The sequence below is a fragment of the Gossypium hirsutum genome, chromosome A02 (genome assembly GCF_007990345.1).
Source record: "Gossypium hirsutum isolate 1008001.06 chromosome A02, Gossypium_hirsutum_v2.1, whole genome shotgun sequence".
Lineage (NCBI taxonomy): Eukaryota > Viridiplantae > Streptophyta > Magnoliopsida > Malvales > Malvaceae > Gossypium > Gossypium hirsutum.
In genome coordinates, this window is record NC_053425.1 from 106,972,756 (window position 1) to 106,989,053 (window position 16,298).

Here is a 16,298-nt window from a genome sequence, read left to right on the forward strand (position 1 = left end):
TATAACTGACTAAAATGTAACCTGAAGTAAACAAAAATAACTATTTTGATAATTACCGTTAAATTAACTAGAAAACCGATTAAACTCACGATTGAACAGATTTTCAAAATTAATTCTAAACAATCCAACTCTAAAAACAATGCATATATTTTGTTAAAAAAAAATTGTTTTTATTTGATGGGCTTCATACCTAAGTCCATCAAAATGGATGAACGAGTTCTTAACCTCTTTTAATTAAGCATTTTCAGTAAATTGAAGCAATTAAAGCATAAGACCAAAACTTTGTAAACTAAAGGATTAATGGAAAAGCAAATATGAATTATTTATTTCCCATGGACAAAATTTAACTTTAACTAATGAAGCTTTCCAACGCCTAAAAACCCACCATGAAAACTACTCTTAAAATTTTATACAAGGCCTCAATAGGTTCACCAACTCAAAGAAAACTCACATGTCAGCAGAGATAGTAATGAAGGAAACGACCACGGTGATGTCATCAAGCTTGCCGCCATTATAGCGATACCCGGCATCTTGAGCGGCTTTGGCAAAGGGTGTCTGCTTGTTCTTATCCACTGCTCGTTCACGAGCCAAAGCTACTATCTCTTTAGCAGTCGATTCAGGACTGAAGCCAGCTCTTAAAGCGTGGACAACAACAGCAGCAACCTCGTTATTGTATAGATTATCAAACAGCCCGTCAGTTCCGGCGACAATGACATCACCTGGCAGAATGGGAATTCGGAAAACCTGGATATGTAATTCCGAAACAATAGTTAGGTTAAGGATATTGAGTTGCAATTAGAGTCAAGAAAGAAAAATGAAGTTTATATTGTTTCAACTTAGTCCTTGTATTATAGAGTCAGGATCAACTTAGTCCCTCTATTATTCAATGGATCAACTTAATCTCTATACAATTAAATAGAATCAAATAAGTCCAAATTATAACTGAATTAACATTTACCGTGCAAAAATTGTCTTGAAAATTATTTTTTTCTATTGCAATTCAATTACAAACAAAAAATCTCATTTACAAAATCATAAAAACATTTAAAAAATTAATTCTGTTAAATAGTAAATGATATTTTTTAAACTAAAAAGTTTAAATCTTTTCCAACTTGGCCTTATTTGATTTTTTTTAATAGTACAGAGGCTAAATTGATCCATTTAATAGTAGAGGGACAAATTTGATCTGGTCCCTATATATAGGGACCTCTCAAGTACATTTTCCCATAATAAAACATGTTTTGATTATAACTCTGAGCACCAAGCCATTTAAGAAATGCAGCCAAATGAGGTCCAATGGTCAATTTTTATCGATCTTTAGTGCGTGTGGGTATATATATGTATGCATGCATGCATTTATGTGTGTGTGCCCAATGGTCAACTTTTATCGATCTTTGTATGCATGCATGTATTTATGTGTGTGTCCAATGGTCAATTTTTATCGATCTTTAGTTCACTATGCATGCATGCATTTGTTAAGACAATGCCATTTCTACTATATTCAAAGATACTGCCTTAAACACGGCGAACAAAGAAAGGAAAACCACTATAACAGATTCCTTGTATTAGGGCGGAGTAACGAGTCATCGACTAACCTGACCAGAGCTCGGTAGATCACCATTATTACCGCTCTCCAACTGATAAGTAAAATTGAAACCGTGTTGCTGCACTGGGGAATGGAAAACAGTTGAACCATCTCTAACAACTATGAAACCGCTGTCCCCCAAATTTATTGCATGTAGTCCCTGTCAAGATAGTAAGTACATGAATCGGCATGAATGTAACCAAACTCTACATGAATCGGCACGAATGTAACCAAACTCAGGCAACCCGAGTTATATGCCAAAATTCACTAACAATCAAACTCGATGAGACTAGCCTTTGAAAGTGAAAACAAACCTCCTTGTGAAGGGCAATGACGCACGCAGTTGAGGATCCTTGTGATTTTGTGCTTGAATGGGCCTTCTCTAATACTCTGGCCGGGTCGACTGAACCTTTGGGTTCATCTCGAATTGCTTTCACCGAATTAGACATAAGTTCACGAGCAAATTCACCAGCATCAATACCGACTTCAGCCCAGCCACCTACACCATCGGCTACTCCTATGGCTTGTTCATCAGCACAAATGAAGTGCGCATCCTCCCCTCCCTTTTCTACCTTAGCGGGATGGGGGAGATAACATGACCCAGAAACAAGTGTCAATGTTTGCTCACTCGGAATAGCTCTGAAATCAACACCAAATAACCAAAATGTGGAAACTGAGTACAAGCATAGATAGCCAGTGTCGGAAATGTTTAAAGCATATAGTAGGGTAAATACAAGATGAGGACATACCGTTGAGGCAAACTTGTGGTTTGATCATCACTAGAACTGCCATCAAATGACACATCGTGGACGGCCCTAGAAGAGGAACATGGCAAAGGCGAAGTGCGAATACTTTTAATCCTTGGACCAAAAGGCGGATTATATTTGGAATTTCTCGACATTGTGGGAGAAACATAGTGTCCACAAACAAAGAGGGGTTGTTCTTGCTTTCTCAAAACCATACCAGCTTTTCGGCAACTGATATGGCTTCGATCAGCAAAATAAACCCCTTTAGGTTTCAAAAACTCAAAGCCATTCCCGCAACTCGACACTAACTCGTCCACATAAACATCTCCGAAAACAACCTTGGAACCAGACACGGCCATAGTTTTTGCCCTGTTACAAAGATGGATTAGAATAAAACCTAGTATCGGATATCTAATTACTCGGAATAAGGAAAAAAGACTAACACAACAACCCTTAAATTCCAAAACAACAACAATTACTGTCTTGTTGAGGGTCGGTCGGCTCCTTTGGAAGAAGTTTTTGAAGTGTCGTCCGCTGAGCAACCGACCCGACTCCCAACAACCGAAGGTATTGTTCCCGACGAGAGTTTTGTCTCTCGTGCTCTGCCACAAACCAGCTTGCCATGAGCGACTACCTTGAGAGCTTGGTTCACAGGGCCAAGGCCACCTCGACCATACCTAGGTGTATGGCCACCCACCCACCAAGGGCAAGACGCTCATGGTCGTACACTCATGTACAGTCAAGGCACCCCCCTCTGCAGCCGCTCAAGACACACTAGCTTCCGCAGAAGCTGGGGACAAAATCCTCTCCCGAGGACAATACCTTCGGTTGTCAGTGATCCAGTCGGCTGGCTGGCGGACGACACATAGGAGCCGACTGAACCTCAACATGTCTAAATAGTGAAATCAGTTTAATTACACAACTGGTTCCTGCAATTGTCCTTCAAAGACTAATACATAACATATCTACAATTAACACTAATTCTACTCCAATGAAGCTTATTTCTTTCAAGTTTCAACACATAGAACCCTCAAAAACTAGAAATTTCACCATTTATGGATGATAAAAATGCAGATATTTTTTTACTTCTAATATCCAGTAATTACATTTCAATGTATGGTCCCCAATAAAAAGAAAACAAAACAATGCATAGCTTAAGTGTAATGATCCTATTTCAAAGCTTAAAGCTTTCTGCAGAACAATATGAAAACAAAATATGGGTAATTGTAAATAAAATTCACAACAATTGAAACCTTTCGCAAATACCCAACAACCCAAATGCGAAAAAGGATTGAAAAAGAGTCAAATTGAACCTGTTCAAGTAGCTTTGTAGCGTTTAATCTGCTAATATTCGATGCCAGAGGAACCTTAGGTAAAAGCTATTATCGAATCAGTAAAAAAATCCTAAAGCGAAAACAAACAATCGAGGGTGAAAGAAAAGAGAAAAGATCTGAAAGCTAAATTGGGTCTTTTTGACGGATTGACGATCCGACAGATGACCCGAATCCGACTCGAATATCTCCGTAGCTTCTTCTCTCCCTCTTTTCCCTCCCCCTCTTTGGCTTTAGTTACAAAGAGAGGGGATAATGAAGGTGATATAGTCTTTTTTATATCGGTCTAATTCTAGTTTTGGTCCTTTTATTATGTTGGAATTTGAAATTTAGTCATTTGAGGGGTCAATAAATTTTTGAGGGGTCGGAATTAGTTGTATGTTTTTATGAGAGTTAAAATATAAATTCACTATTTTAAGAGCTGTTACCTTTATAATTTTTTAAATGACTAAATGAAAGTTTTATCATTTTGGGAGCTAAAGTGTAATTTTATCATGTACTAATTAAAAATTTTATGAAATTTAAAGGACCAAACTAAAATTTTCATTTTAGGGGTCAAAACCATAATTTGACCTTTGGATATCAACTCCCATTTATTGTTTGTGATAAAAAAAATTATTTAGTTTTTGAGAACTTTTTGAATTTAATCCTTAAACTTAGATTCCGTTAAGGCATGATAACATTGCATTCAGAGATTGTGTCAGATGATCATACCTTATCGAAATTCATGTTTAGGAACCAAAACGAAAAAAAAAATCTATCAAGTTTAAAGGCTAATGTAGACAAAAAAAAAGGAACCAAAGTGAATTTTTTTATCAAATGTAAGGACTAAAAATTAATTTATCCCAATTATTTGTGACCGAAATAACCCTCAAATTTGCCATTCGAGCATCAAATATATACCCTTTTCAAGGTTCCTATTCTTTGTTCAATATTAAATGTGCACCAATGCATTCATGTTGGTGACAATATCAAAGGATATTTTTGTGAAAAAAATCAATAAAAATAAAAATAAAATCTAGACAAAAATATGACAAAATTTATCAACTTTTTTGTCCATGTTCTTTTTGTGACCAAACATAAAAAGAACACTTAAAAAATATTATATTAAAAAAAAAGACAAAATCAAGGGTGTGGTTAGTGAAAATTTTAAGAATATATAAAATAAAAATTTTGTTGGTTCGATGTATTATTGTCAATGGAGGAGGATCAGGGTTCGAGTGTGCTAAAATATATTATTGTCCTATTTACAAGTTGGGGAAAGATTATGAATAATTACAGACATTATATAAAAAAATAGATATAATTAAAAATTGTATTAAAATTATTAAAAATATATATATTTAAAAAAAGACAAAATCAAGGGTGTGGTTGGTGTAAATTTCGAGGGTATATAAAATGGAAATTTTGTTGATATAGAAATGTACAAAAATATTAAGCTAGGATTAAAGATTACCACAAAAAAACAAAGGAAAAATAAAAATAAAAATAAAAGAGAGAAGCTTAAAATTCTTATCTATTTTATGCTTCCTAGAAATAAAATCAATTATGGGCCATATATCTATAATCTACAAATGTACAAAATTATTCCATCTTGAATTTTTTTTTTTCGGGTAAGGTTGAATTCGATTCGATTTTCGATTTTTTTCATTTTAGATTTTGGGTTTTTGTATTTTATTTTAACAAAAACAAGTTATGTTTTATTATTTTTTGATATTATTTAGTGAAATTTCGAATTTTTAATAAATGTTTTTAAAAAATCAAGTGAATAAAAATAATTAATAATTCTCATATAATATTTTTAAAATTAGTTTTTTTGTAAATTATAATAATAAGGTAAAACTCGAACAATTAACACAATTAGAATGACTCAAATTTAAGTCACACATAAAATAATAAACACTCTTAATCATCAAGTCATCACATAAGTTATTTGATAATACATAGTAAGTGGGAATCTTTGAAATCCAAAACCCAATGCTTTTGCCTAAAAACAACCCATTATTGTTTAAGATCATTTCAATGTCTTTATATCTCCAAATTGGGTTTTTTTGGGCCCTTTGATGGATCCCAAGTGGGCCTTTTCCATTTATTATCATGAAGGTTAGGTAAAGAAATTATAGTATTTGGTAGGCCTTTTTAAGATTTTTTTAGTGTACTAAGTTTGGTAGGTACTTCAAGTTCGTACAATTTAGGTTCTACATTGGACATGTTAATCATCACGGGAGATTCAAGTAACTCATTTTTCATCGATTGAGTATTATCTCGATTAGAATGGGTATTGTTGTCAATACAAGAGGATGTGGGTTCGAGTGCATTGAAGTGCATTATCCTCCTATGTATGGGTTGAGGAGGGGGTGACAAGTAGTTCTAGGCATTGTATAAAAAAAAGATATAATCAGAACCTATAATGAGAGTCTTCCCACCCCTTTTCTGTGTTAATCTCTCTTTGATTTGTATAGCTAGACCTTTTTTCTCTGAAAGAGAGATTATTATCAAGTTCCCTATTTTCTTCTAAATTAGACATTGGTTTGTTGGTTTTACGAAAACTCTTATCTTGAGGCTCAATTCCAACGGATTGATTCACTACTTCCCCTACACTAAAAATTTCCTTTAATATTGGGGTAGGAGGTTCTCTAAGGTTGGACTGGTTTGTTATAGAAAAAAGACTAATAGTAAGTGTGGTGGATGTTTTTAGTTAGACATAATCACGAGTCGGGTCACATGATCAAGGCTTGAAGGTCGCTCTAAAAATGGAAGAGTTTGAGCAAAAATAAAGGCCCGAAAAATGGGCTTGGATAAAAGAATAAGTTTCATTTTTTAAACGAACTGGGCCTCGGTAGGATTTTTTTGGTCTGGGCACGGCCTGAATGAGCCTAAACTTTTTTTGTTGCCATTTCGCTATTATATTGCTACTATTTATTGTTATTATTTGGATATTGTATAACGGTTATTTTATTATTAATTTTGTTACTATTTTAGAAGGATTTGTTTACTAAGTTGCAAATATCTTAGTATTATTTAAGTATAAAGAATTTTTTAATGTTTTTTTTAATTTATTGAGAAACATTTATCTTAATATTTTTAGTGTATTTGACGTATTATATTTTTTAAAATTTGTTTTATATAAAAAATTAATCTAAAAAAATTAATACAGATTGGTCGGGCTCAAGTTTATCACTTTTAATCTAGGTCGGGCTTTGACAGTTTTAAGCCCATTTTTCAGGTCAAGCTCTGGCCTAAAAAATAATCCTAAAATTTTACATCGTCCCGACTCGACTCATGATCAGGTCTAGTTCTAATTTTCTTTGAAGAGTTTTTAATTTCTCTTATATCTTTTTAGACACATTTATATCGACCTGACCCGACTCATGATTTGGTCTAATTGATTCTATCTCTTTTAATTTTATTATGTTGAAATAAATCAATTTTTTATAGTTCACAACTTGGGATTTGTTGAATTAAATCCTTTTTAATTTTTAATCACGTTCAAATAAACGAATAAATTTTACTTTTTTTATAGCTAAATAGACACTTAGCATGAATTAATTTTTATTTAAAATAGGATTTTAATATCTAAAATGATAAAATTTTAATTTAATACTTTAAAAATATAAAATTATAAGTTAATAAAATCATAAAATTATATTTTAACTCGTAACTTAATTCTTATCTACACTCTTAAAAAATTTTGACTTCACCTTTACTTTCACATGTAGTTTTTAGCATTCGTTATTTAGTCGTGTGACTAATAGTGGTGTCCCCGTGCCCTTTAAGAACGGGAGACAAAATTCTGAATCTAAAATCAAATATAGACACCTTAAAATTAGAAACATAATTAAATAAATAAGTTCTGAGAAATAAAATTAAGACAAAACCCCACAAGGTGGTTATGAAAAATAAATAAAACTAACCGGCAACAATCACATAAGCTCAGTTCTAGCGGTTCATACCACGTGCCGACAAACAATTGGCAGAAAGCAGTGAAATAAACCAATCATCTAAACAAAAGTAGTTTGACTTTACAAGAAATAAAGTAACACCGATGACAGCTTCTTTGATCTTGTTCGAATCCAGTTCGGATCCGACCACTTCACTACACGACAAAACACCTCTTCCTCACAATTCCTTAACAGTAAGCAGTAAAAAAGTTAAAATATGCTGTTAGTCCCTATAATTTAATAATATTTGATATTTAATCCTTATACTTTAAATTTTTTTATTTAAAAATCTATGTCTAGTTGTTAAAAATAGTGAGTATTTTATATTATATTTTATCAATTTGGAATTTTAATTATGCTGTCATCGTATGACACGATAGAATATAAAGATGTTAAGTTGATAAATTTTAATAAAAATTATCAATAACGAGTTAAAATTTTTAAATGGTTAAAATTCGTTTCAAGTCATTATATTCTTTAATTATTTAGAATTTAATCTTTTTACTTTTCAAATATGAAAATACATTGAATTCTTCTTGTTACATAGCTATCAAAGTGAGTATTAGTGAATCTAACAGAAGAAATTTAATAAAATTAACTATTAAATCAAAATTTTAAAATCTTAAATTAAATTCTAAATTTATGAGGAATAAAAAGGATGTAAAATCGAAGTACAGGGACTAACTGCTAAAAAATTGCTGAAACCCCACTTAAAATTAATATTTAAATATGAATAAATAATTCATATATCTTCTGAAAAGTAAACCAGCTACGGCAATTGAAGAACTTTAGAACACAATATTTTTTGCTCTAAAACTTTCACACGAAGTTCTGTATTTCATTTTTTGTGTGTTCTTTTTTAGCCTTGTTAATATATATATATTAACTTATCCATATATAATCCTGGGTTTTCTTTCCTGTGTTTTAATTGTTTATTATTTGCTCATCTTTGACCGTTGGATCATTCAGTTTGCTGGGGAGGGTTCTTTGATTCGATTTGGTTACTTGGTATTTAATTGATCTTTTTGGGGTTTTGGATTCAACTTCAAAGTTTAAACGTTTTTTTTTTCTGGGAAACGTAAGAAGTTGATCGTTCAGTGTTTGGGTTTAATCATTGAGCTTCTGTTTGGGTACTGTGAAAATTTTTGGTCAAAGCACAGAGCTGGTAGATGGCCTAAAGATTTTATATATATATAAAGCTGATTGACTGGTAGATAAACGGAGCTTTACAAAGGGGAAAAAAGAACCTTTTTTTGGGGGTTCTAGTAATTTGATTTTTTTAAAGCTATGCCGGTTGAGGTTGACAATTCCTCCACCGTCTCCGGCGAGGCCAGCGTCTCTTCCACCGGTAACCAAAACCCACCTCCCAAATCCACCGTTAAGAAGAAACGTAACCTCCCTGGAATGCCAGGTACTGTAAAAAAAATTTAATTATCCAATAATCAAATCAGCCTTCATTTTGGTACTTTATTTTGTTATGTATTTTATTTTATTTATACAGATCCAGATGCAGAGGTGATTGCTTTATCACCTACGACTTTGTTAGCTACGAACCGATTCGTGTGTGAAATTTGTAACAAAGGGTTTCAAAGGGACCAAAATCTTCAGCTTCATAGACGAGGTCATAATCTGCCATGGAAGCTGAGGCAAAGATCGAGCAAGGAAGTGAAGAAGAAGGTTTATGTTTGTCCTGAACCGACGTGTGTTCATCATGACCCTTCGAGAGCTTTAGGTGATCTCACGGGGATTAAGAAGCATTTCTGTAGAAAACATGGTGAAAAGAAATGGAAATGTGATAAATGTTCTAAGAAGTACGCTGTTCAATCGGATTGGAAAGCTCACTCTAAGATCTGTGGCACTCGAGAGTATAAATGTGATTGTGGAACTGTGTTTTCCAGGTGTTCGACTCAATTCCTAGGTGAAAAATATGGGTTATTTTTTCTGGGATTTGATTGTTGATTTTGGGGTTCTTTTTGTTTATTTTTGTAGGAGGGACAGTTTTATTACCCGCAGAGCTTTTTGTGATGCGTTAGCAGTGGAGAGTGCTAAAACTCAAACGAATCCCAGTTCGGAACCCGATCCAAAAGTTCAGGCGGCGGATTCATTGCCACCGCCTGCATCTCCGCCAGTGTCTGCTCCGAGTGCAGTAACTTCTTCAGATATGCCGATTCAAAGTTCTGGTAAAACACATAATTAGAGAATTTTGTATCTTGTTAGTTTCGGTTTTGCCCTTTTGATGTAGTTTGAATTGAAACAAAGACAAATTTTATTTATTTATTTTGTTGTTATTATGTCTTTGGATGAATCTTTGGAGTTTAGTAGTTTTTGTCTGTTATTGGTCTTTTGTCGATTTCATGTTTAAGACTTTAAAATCACTGTATATATGTCTTATATATGGGTTCTTGTTGTAGTGTTGGCTGAAGATCCAAATATTGTCGTGGAAAAAGCTCCAGCACCAGTACCGGCACTGGCACCGGCTCCACCTCCGGCTAGCTTAAATGGAAGTTGTAGCACTAGTGTCAGCTTGATTAGCAGTGGTTGTAGCAGCAGCAGCGGTGTATTTTCGAGCTTATTTACCTCCTCGACTGTATCTGCAAGCATTCGACCTCCTCAACCTCCGGCACCAGCTCCACCATCGGCTGGCTTAAATGGAAGTTGTAGCCGTAGCATCAGCCTGGTTAGCAGTGGTGCTAGCAATAGCAGCAGCAGTGGTGTATTTGCAAGCTTATTTGCCCCCTCAACTGTTTCTGCAAGCATACAACCTCCTCAACCTCCTGCTTTAACCAATTTAATTCGAGCTGACCTTGCTCCATCTACATCAATTGAACCAATTTCTCTATGCCTCTCGACCAGCCATGGCTCATCAATATTCGGGACTGCAGGGCAAGAGCATCGGCACCATGCACCTTCGCTGCAACCTGCTATGTCAGCCACTGCACTACTTCAGAAAGCTGCTCAGATTGGAGCAGCAGCAAGTAATGCATCCTTGCTTCGTGGTCTCGGTATTGTTTCGTCATCAGCACCACAAGAAAATTTACAATGGGGTCAGGCACAAGTGGACCCTGACAATGCCTCCATTGCAGCAGGGGTTGGACTCGGGCTTCCCTGTGATGGAAGGCAGGATTAAAGGAACTGATGATGGGAACCCCAGTGTTCGGTCCTAAGCAAACTACTTTCGATTTCCTTGGATTGGGGGTAGCTGCCGGTGGCAACCCCAATGCCAGCCTGTCAGCTCTAATTACCCCTATCGGAGGAGGATTTGATGCTGCCACGGCGGCAGCATCGTTTCGAGGTGGAGATTACACCGACAAGGACATTGGAAGAAGCTCGTGATACATTGTGAAGGGTTATCTATTATCAAAATATACGGCATTGCTGAAGAAAACGATGGCAATATATAATTCCAATAAAGAATAGCGGTTGCCGAGGTTAGCACCGAGCCACCAAAGTGGCAATCGGGGTCTGCCTTCTATGTAACAATGGTGGCAAAAACAATTCCTTGTAGGGGAATATAGCCTTTGTAGTACAAGGTAAAAGTTGATGAACCAGATGTATATAGAGTATGTTGTAGTTAGAAAAATTGGAACGCAACATCTCTGTAGAGAGATTTTGGTTACTTTCAGACATGTTTGTGTCTGGGTTTTTTTTTTTTTTTTAAAGCTTGGAAACATCAGCAAAAGAGCAGGTTTTTCAAGCTTGAAAAGCCAACAGTGGAGTGGTTCAAAGTCAACTTTTAAACCTCTATTTGTGTTCATTATATTTACAATTAATAATTTAAAATATTTATTTTTATTTATTTGACTTTTTAATTACTTCATTAATTTCCATTCTTCACTAATTAGTACATTAATCCGGTTTAATTGGTCTATATCGATACGTGGATCAATTAATTTTTGCTTTGTTTTAGACCAAATCAATAGTTTTTAGTTCGATTAATTCAACCGATTAATTAATTTTTGATTCGATTAATAAATTCAAGTAATTTTAAACTTAATTCATGATCCTGTCTTTTCTTCAAAAGGAAAGTCATTGAATCCCATGAAAATATAATCTCAAATGATCCTTTATAGCAAGGACTTTAAATGCTAAGTTACTAAACCATGGCCCCCCTTGATTCCATGTCTAATACCCTAATCCGATTTTTTTGCCTTAGAGAAAATTAACTTTAGAGCCCTTTTAAAGTGATCCTTTGATAATTTGGCCCCAAAAAAGGTTATCCTTTGATAAAAAAAGGGGTAAAAAGATCAGATCATGATGAATAATGAAACATTGATGCTTGCCTTTTCTGCAGTTGCAGGACAACATTAATGTCTTGTTGTCGACTTATCTATTAAGCGGGGCCCCGGTCCTTAATTAATTTGATCTTGCTTGGAATTCATTTTAATTCTGTTTTTTTTTTCAAATTAGAAATATTATTTTGCAATTCGATTAATTTGAATTTAAATTCGATTTAATTTTGTTAATATATAATATTAACGAGGGTGAAGAAGGTGAGGAGTGGGATGGTGATGACGAAGGTCAATTCGCCTTCACCAAGGCTGAGAGATAAAAAAGTGGGGGGCTCAAGTGGAGGAGGATGAGAGCTTAATGTGTCAGGGTTTTGAGATAGAAGAAGAGTCCCCTACTATGATATCTTGAGGTATTTGTAGAAGAGTGATGGTTCTCGAGTGGCCCACTCTTGATAAGACTGTACCCGTTAATAGCAAGTGGCGTAACTGAAGGTCTAATCTGATGGTTAATGGTGGATGGTCCCTTTCATGGGTTATACGAGGCATCCAAATGGTATAAGACAGATGGTCACTCGCGAGTGCCTCTCCGGTTGATTCTCATGTTGCCACGTGTTCCTATTGGGATAAGGATATAACAAATTAATTTAATCATAAAATGTGAAAAAATCGAACTCGTCTAACCCAAAATGACACATGTTATAAATGAATCAAACTTGAAATGACCTAGATGAATAATCTAAAATGACCTTAACCTAAGATGATTCGATCCAAAAAAAAACCTAAACCTAAAATGGACAAATCATTAATAGTTTGAACTCAAAATAACTTTAACTCAAAATTGACCTAAACACGAAATAATAGCGTTGATACAAAGGATTGAATGTGTTCATTGAGGATGATTCTCACAATAACCATGCGGAGACTAGTAAACAATGGTAGTTAGAAGAAGGAAGAAGAAACCAATTTGGTAGAATAATGGTCCCCAACTGCCACATCCCATCATTTATATCAATGCTCTCAACAACAACAACAACAACAAAATCTTTTGTATCTATAAATATGAAATTTTTAAATATTAAATTGACTTGAATCGAATTTATTTTTTTTTCAAAAAAAATTAATTTATTCGATTGATCATTCTGAGAGAGATATATTTGAATTGTCATCCTAGTCCTTAGTCATAATTATAGACAAGGGTGAAACTAAAATATCCTTTTAGGGGCTAAAGTATAATTTTAACATTATACCATTTGGGGAAGGGATTAAGGCCATTGCCTATAGAAGTATCTTCTCAGTTTTCATAAAGAATGAAGATCAAATTTTAATAAATTAAAATAGGAGGATTAAATTTTGAAAAATTTAGAGTCTTTTTTATGCATTTTGACGGTTTAAGTATCTAATTGAGTGCAAAAAAAATAGGGGTTTAATTGTTTTTTTAAAAAATTTGAGGGTATTTTTGATACATTTTAAAAGTTCAAGTACAGAATCAAATACAAAAAAAAAGGGCAGAGCTTAATTGCTTTTTTTTTTAAAGTTTGAAGGCCTTTTTGATTCATTTTGAAAGTTCAAGTACCCAATTGAGTATAAAAAAATATAGGGACTTAATTGCTTTTTTTTTTAAATTTTAGGGGTTTTCACACGTGCATTTCCTAATTTGGTTATCATGCTTACTAATTCACGTAAATGGGAATCAACGGTTTGGATCTCTTAGCTACGAGTCCATTTAATAAGGACCTACATCAAAGCTTTCAATCAAATCTCACCTTTACAATTTAGTCTCCGTATTATTTATAAAATAATTTAATCTATTTTATTATTAGCTAATTTCATTCTCAAACTATGTATAACTCGTAATCTTTTCATTTTAATTTTCTGAACATCTCGACTTATCAAATTTGATTTCGAAATTGACATTTCCGACACCGAAGAAAATCAGATCATTACAATAATTTTTCTTAAAATTTATTATAATCCTTAATCACCATTTAAAATTCAAAAAAAAAAGTTTGAGCAACAATTTTATTATTTGGAATACTTACAAAATAATATTTCTATGTCGACAACAAGACATTAATGTTCTCCAACAAAAGGCAAGCATCAATGTCTCATTATTCACCAAGACTTGACCTTTTTACCCTTCTAATGTTTTAAATTTATTATCATGCAACTAAGTAAAATTGTACAAACACAATATCTCGACCAAAAGTAAATACTAAAACAATATCAAAGCATCATTATAAATAAAGGTTAAATTATTATTTGGGGTCCAAGGCAAAAAAAAAAAAAACTACATTGAGGTCTAAATTTTTTGGTATCCAGGTTAGTTCTCGAACTTAGTAATTGTTCCCATATTAAGGAGTGATCTAGACAATTTTTCTCTCACATTAGGACTAGAATTTTTTATTCAAATTAGTCCTTGAACTTGACAGTTATTCTCACATCGAGAGCCTGAACTTTAGGGTTTTCAAGGAAATATTATAGACCAACTTGGACCAAAAATAATTCAAGCCCCAATACACGAACAATTGCCAAGTTCAGGACTAACTTGGACAAAAAAAAAGTTCAAGCCCCAATGTGAAAAAATTGCCAAGTTCAGAAATTATTTTGGACAAAAAAAAGTACAAGCCTCAATGTGGATGTAGTTGCAAAGTTTATACCCCAAAAATTGACTTAACCCTTATAAAAAAAGGGTAAACTACTTAGTTGGTCATCCAACTTTTAGAGTGCTTTCATTTTAGTCACCCAAGCATTAAATCTCTAACGGCGATTAACTGTACACACCACATCATGTTTACACTTTCATTTTGGTCACCCAAAAATATTTTTTTGAAGTATTGATTGGGGTAAAAAAATCAAGGATTAAAGTGAAAAAGCGATAGAAACTAAAATAATACATAAAATAGTCAAATTCAACTTGTTTATCCCATTGCCTAAATTCTAATTTTCATTTTTTTAATATTGAAATTTTAAATTTTAAAACATTAAAATAAATTGTTGAATTTATTTTATCCATTGATAATATCACCTGATTTGTTACTATAATATTAAAATTAATTAATTTAATCTCCTTTTAAAATTTTATTTTATACTTATAGATTATCCTTAACGAAATCAACTCAAATAACTCATTATTTAATAATTGTCTAATAAATTGTTAAATTTCTTTTGATTATACGATATCAGATCTTCTATACTAAGCTAAAAGTAAAGGAAAAATACTTGTAATTAATTAAATTAATTGTTTGTTATTCGTTTAGGTAAAGAACTAATGAAAAAATTACGAGTTTTGTTTGGAATGAAAGATAAAATTAATTAATTTAATTAATTGCAGGGATTTTTTTCTTTGCTTTTAGCTTACCACGGAAGATTCAAGATTATATAATTAAAAAAAAATTTGAGTTTCGTAAACAACTATTAAAGATAATCATTTTCATTGATAATTTTTGACAAATAATTTCAAAAAATCAAAATAAATTAAATAAATTGTTGAAAAGAATTTATCCTTTGATAATGTCAACTACTTTGTTACGATAAATTTTGAATCTTAATATTTAAAATTTATATTTCAAAATCCAATTTTAGAATGTTCAGCAATGAGATAAATAAGTACAATTTCACAATTTTTTGTATTTTTTAGTTTCTACCACTTTTTGTATAATTTGACCTAAAAATTAAGTGACCAAAATAAAAGTAATGTGTCCGTTAGAAATTTAACGCTAGAGTGAATAAAATAAAAATATCTTAAAAATTGGATATTCAATTAGGCAATTTACCCTATAAAATCACTTTAAAAGGCTTGTAATTTAAATAATAATATTTTGAAAAACTCCTTTTTTTTATTTATAAAAGCATCACCTTAAAAAAGCTCTAAAGATAATTTTCCCAATTGCAAAAAGTCAGATTGGGGAGTTTTGGACAATAGAATCAAGGGGGGGCCATGGTTCAATAACTTAGCATTTAAAATCCTAACTAGAAAGGATCATTTTAGATTACATTTTCATGGATTTGAATGACTTTTTTGAAGACTTGAGAAGGTGGAGATAATAATAAATTACTCCTTTTATAATTATTTGATTAAAAAAATTCTTAATCCGAATAATAAATAATTCAAATTTAAAATTGATCGGATCTATATTAATCTTTTTTAAAATAAATGATTTATTTTTCCTTAATAAAAATTAGTATTTTTAGAAATAATCAGTTTGATTGATTGAACCAGTTACGCTAAGAATAAATTAGTATGCCGTTGATCTTTATACAAAAAAACTAATATTTTCAAAATAAAATTAGATTGATTAGTCAAACCAATTGAAACCAAAACAAAATTTCTATTGATTGTCGCAATCTCGTTCCAAATCAAATAGAAAATCGATGATCTAATTGATACCCGCAAATCCCCTTTCTTGTTTCCCAATTGATGGAATTGTGAGATGGAAATTCATAAAGTAATTAAAAAGTCAAATAAA

At 32.6% G+C, this 16,298-nt stretch overlaps 1 protein-coding gene and 1 pseudogene across 2 annotated transcripts; one reads left to right on the forward strand and one right to left on the reverse strand.

The window, feature by feature from the left end:
* Nucleotides 1-297: 297 nt before the first annotated feature.
* On the reverse strand, nt 298-3,942 carry LOC121209695 (probable protein phosphatase 2C 80). The gene is made up of 5 exons (XM_041080844.1): nt 3,645-3,942; nt 2,335-2,700; nt 1,900-2,224; nt 1,596-1,745; nt 298-744 (listed from the first exon to the last, which is right to left on the reverse strand). The coding sequence occupies exons 2-5, from the start codon at nt 2,688-2,690 to the stop codon at nt 448-450; spliced, it is 1,128 nt and encodes a 375-aa protein (XP_040936778.1). The 5' UTR covers nt 2,691-2,700; nt 3,645-3,942; the 3' UTR covers nt 298-447.
* Nucleotides 3,943-8,371: 4,429 nt separating this feature from the next.
* Nucleotides 8,372-11,399, forward strand: LOC121209697 (zinc finger protein GAI-ASSOCIATED FACTOR 1-like; annotated as a pseudogene). Its single transcript, XR_005904781.1, has 4 exons — nt 8,372-9,014; nt 9,105-9,501; nt 9,593-9,783; nt 10,015-11,399. The product of XR_005904781.1 is annotated as a zinc finger protein GAI-ASSOCIATED FACTOR 1-like (transcript).
* The last annotated feature ends 4,899 nt before the right edge of the window (nt 11,400-16,298 follow it).

Bases quoted from the DNA above. Each gene is read 5' to 3' on its own strand.
- LOC121209695 (XM_041080844.1), bottom strand. From the start codon at position 2,690: ATGGCCGTGTCTGGTTCCAAGGTTGTTTTCGGAGATGTTTATGTGGAC. The intron at 1,746-1,899 runs GTTTGTTTTCAC...CTATCTTGACAG, and splicing joins TCATTGCCCTTCACAAGGAG to GGACTACATGCAATAAATTT. The intron at 745-1,595 runs GTTAGTCGATGA...TTACATATCCAG, and splicing joins ATCTACCGAGCTCTGGTCAG to GTTTTCCGAATTCCCATTCT.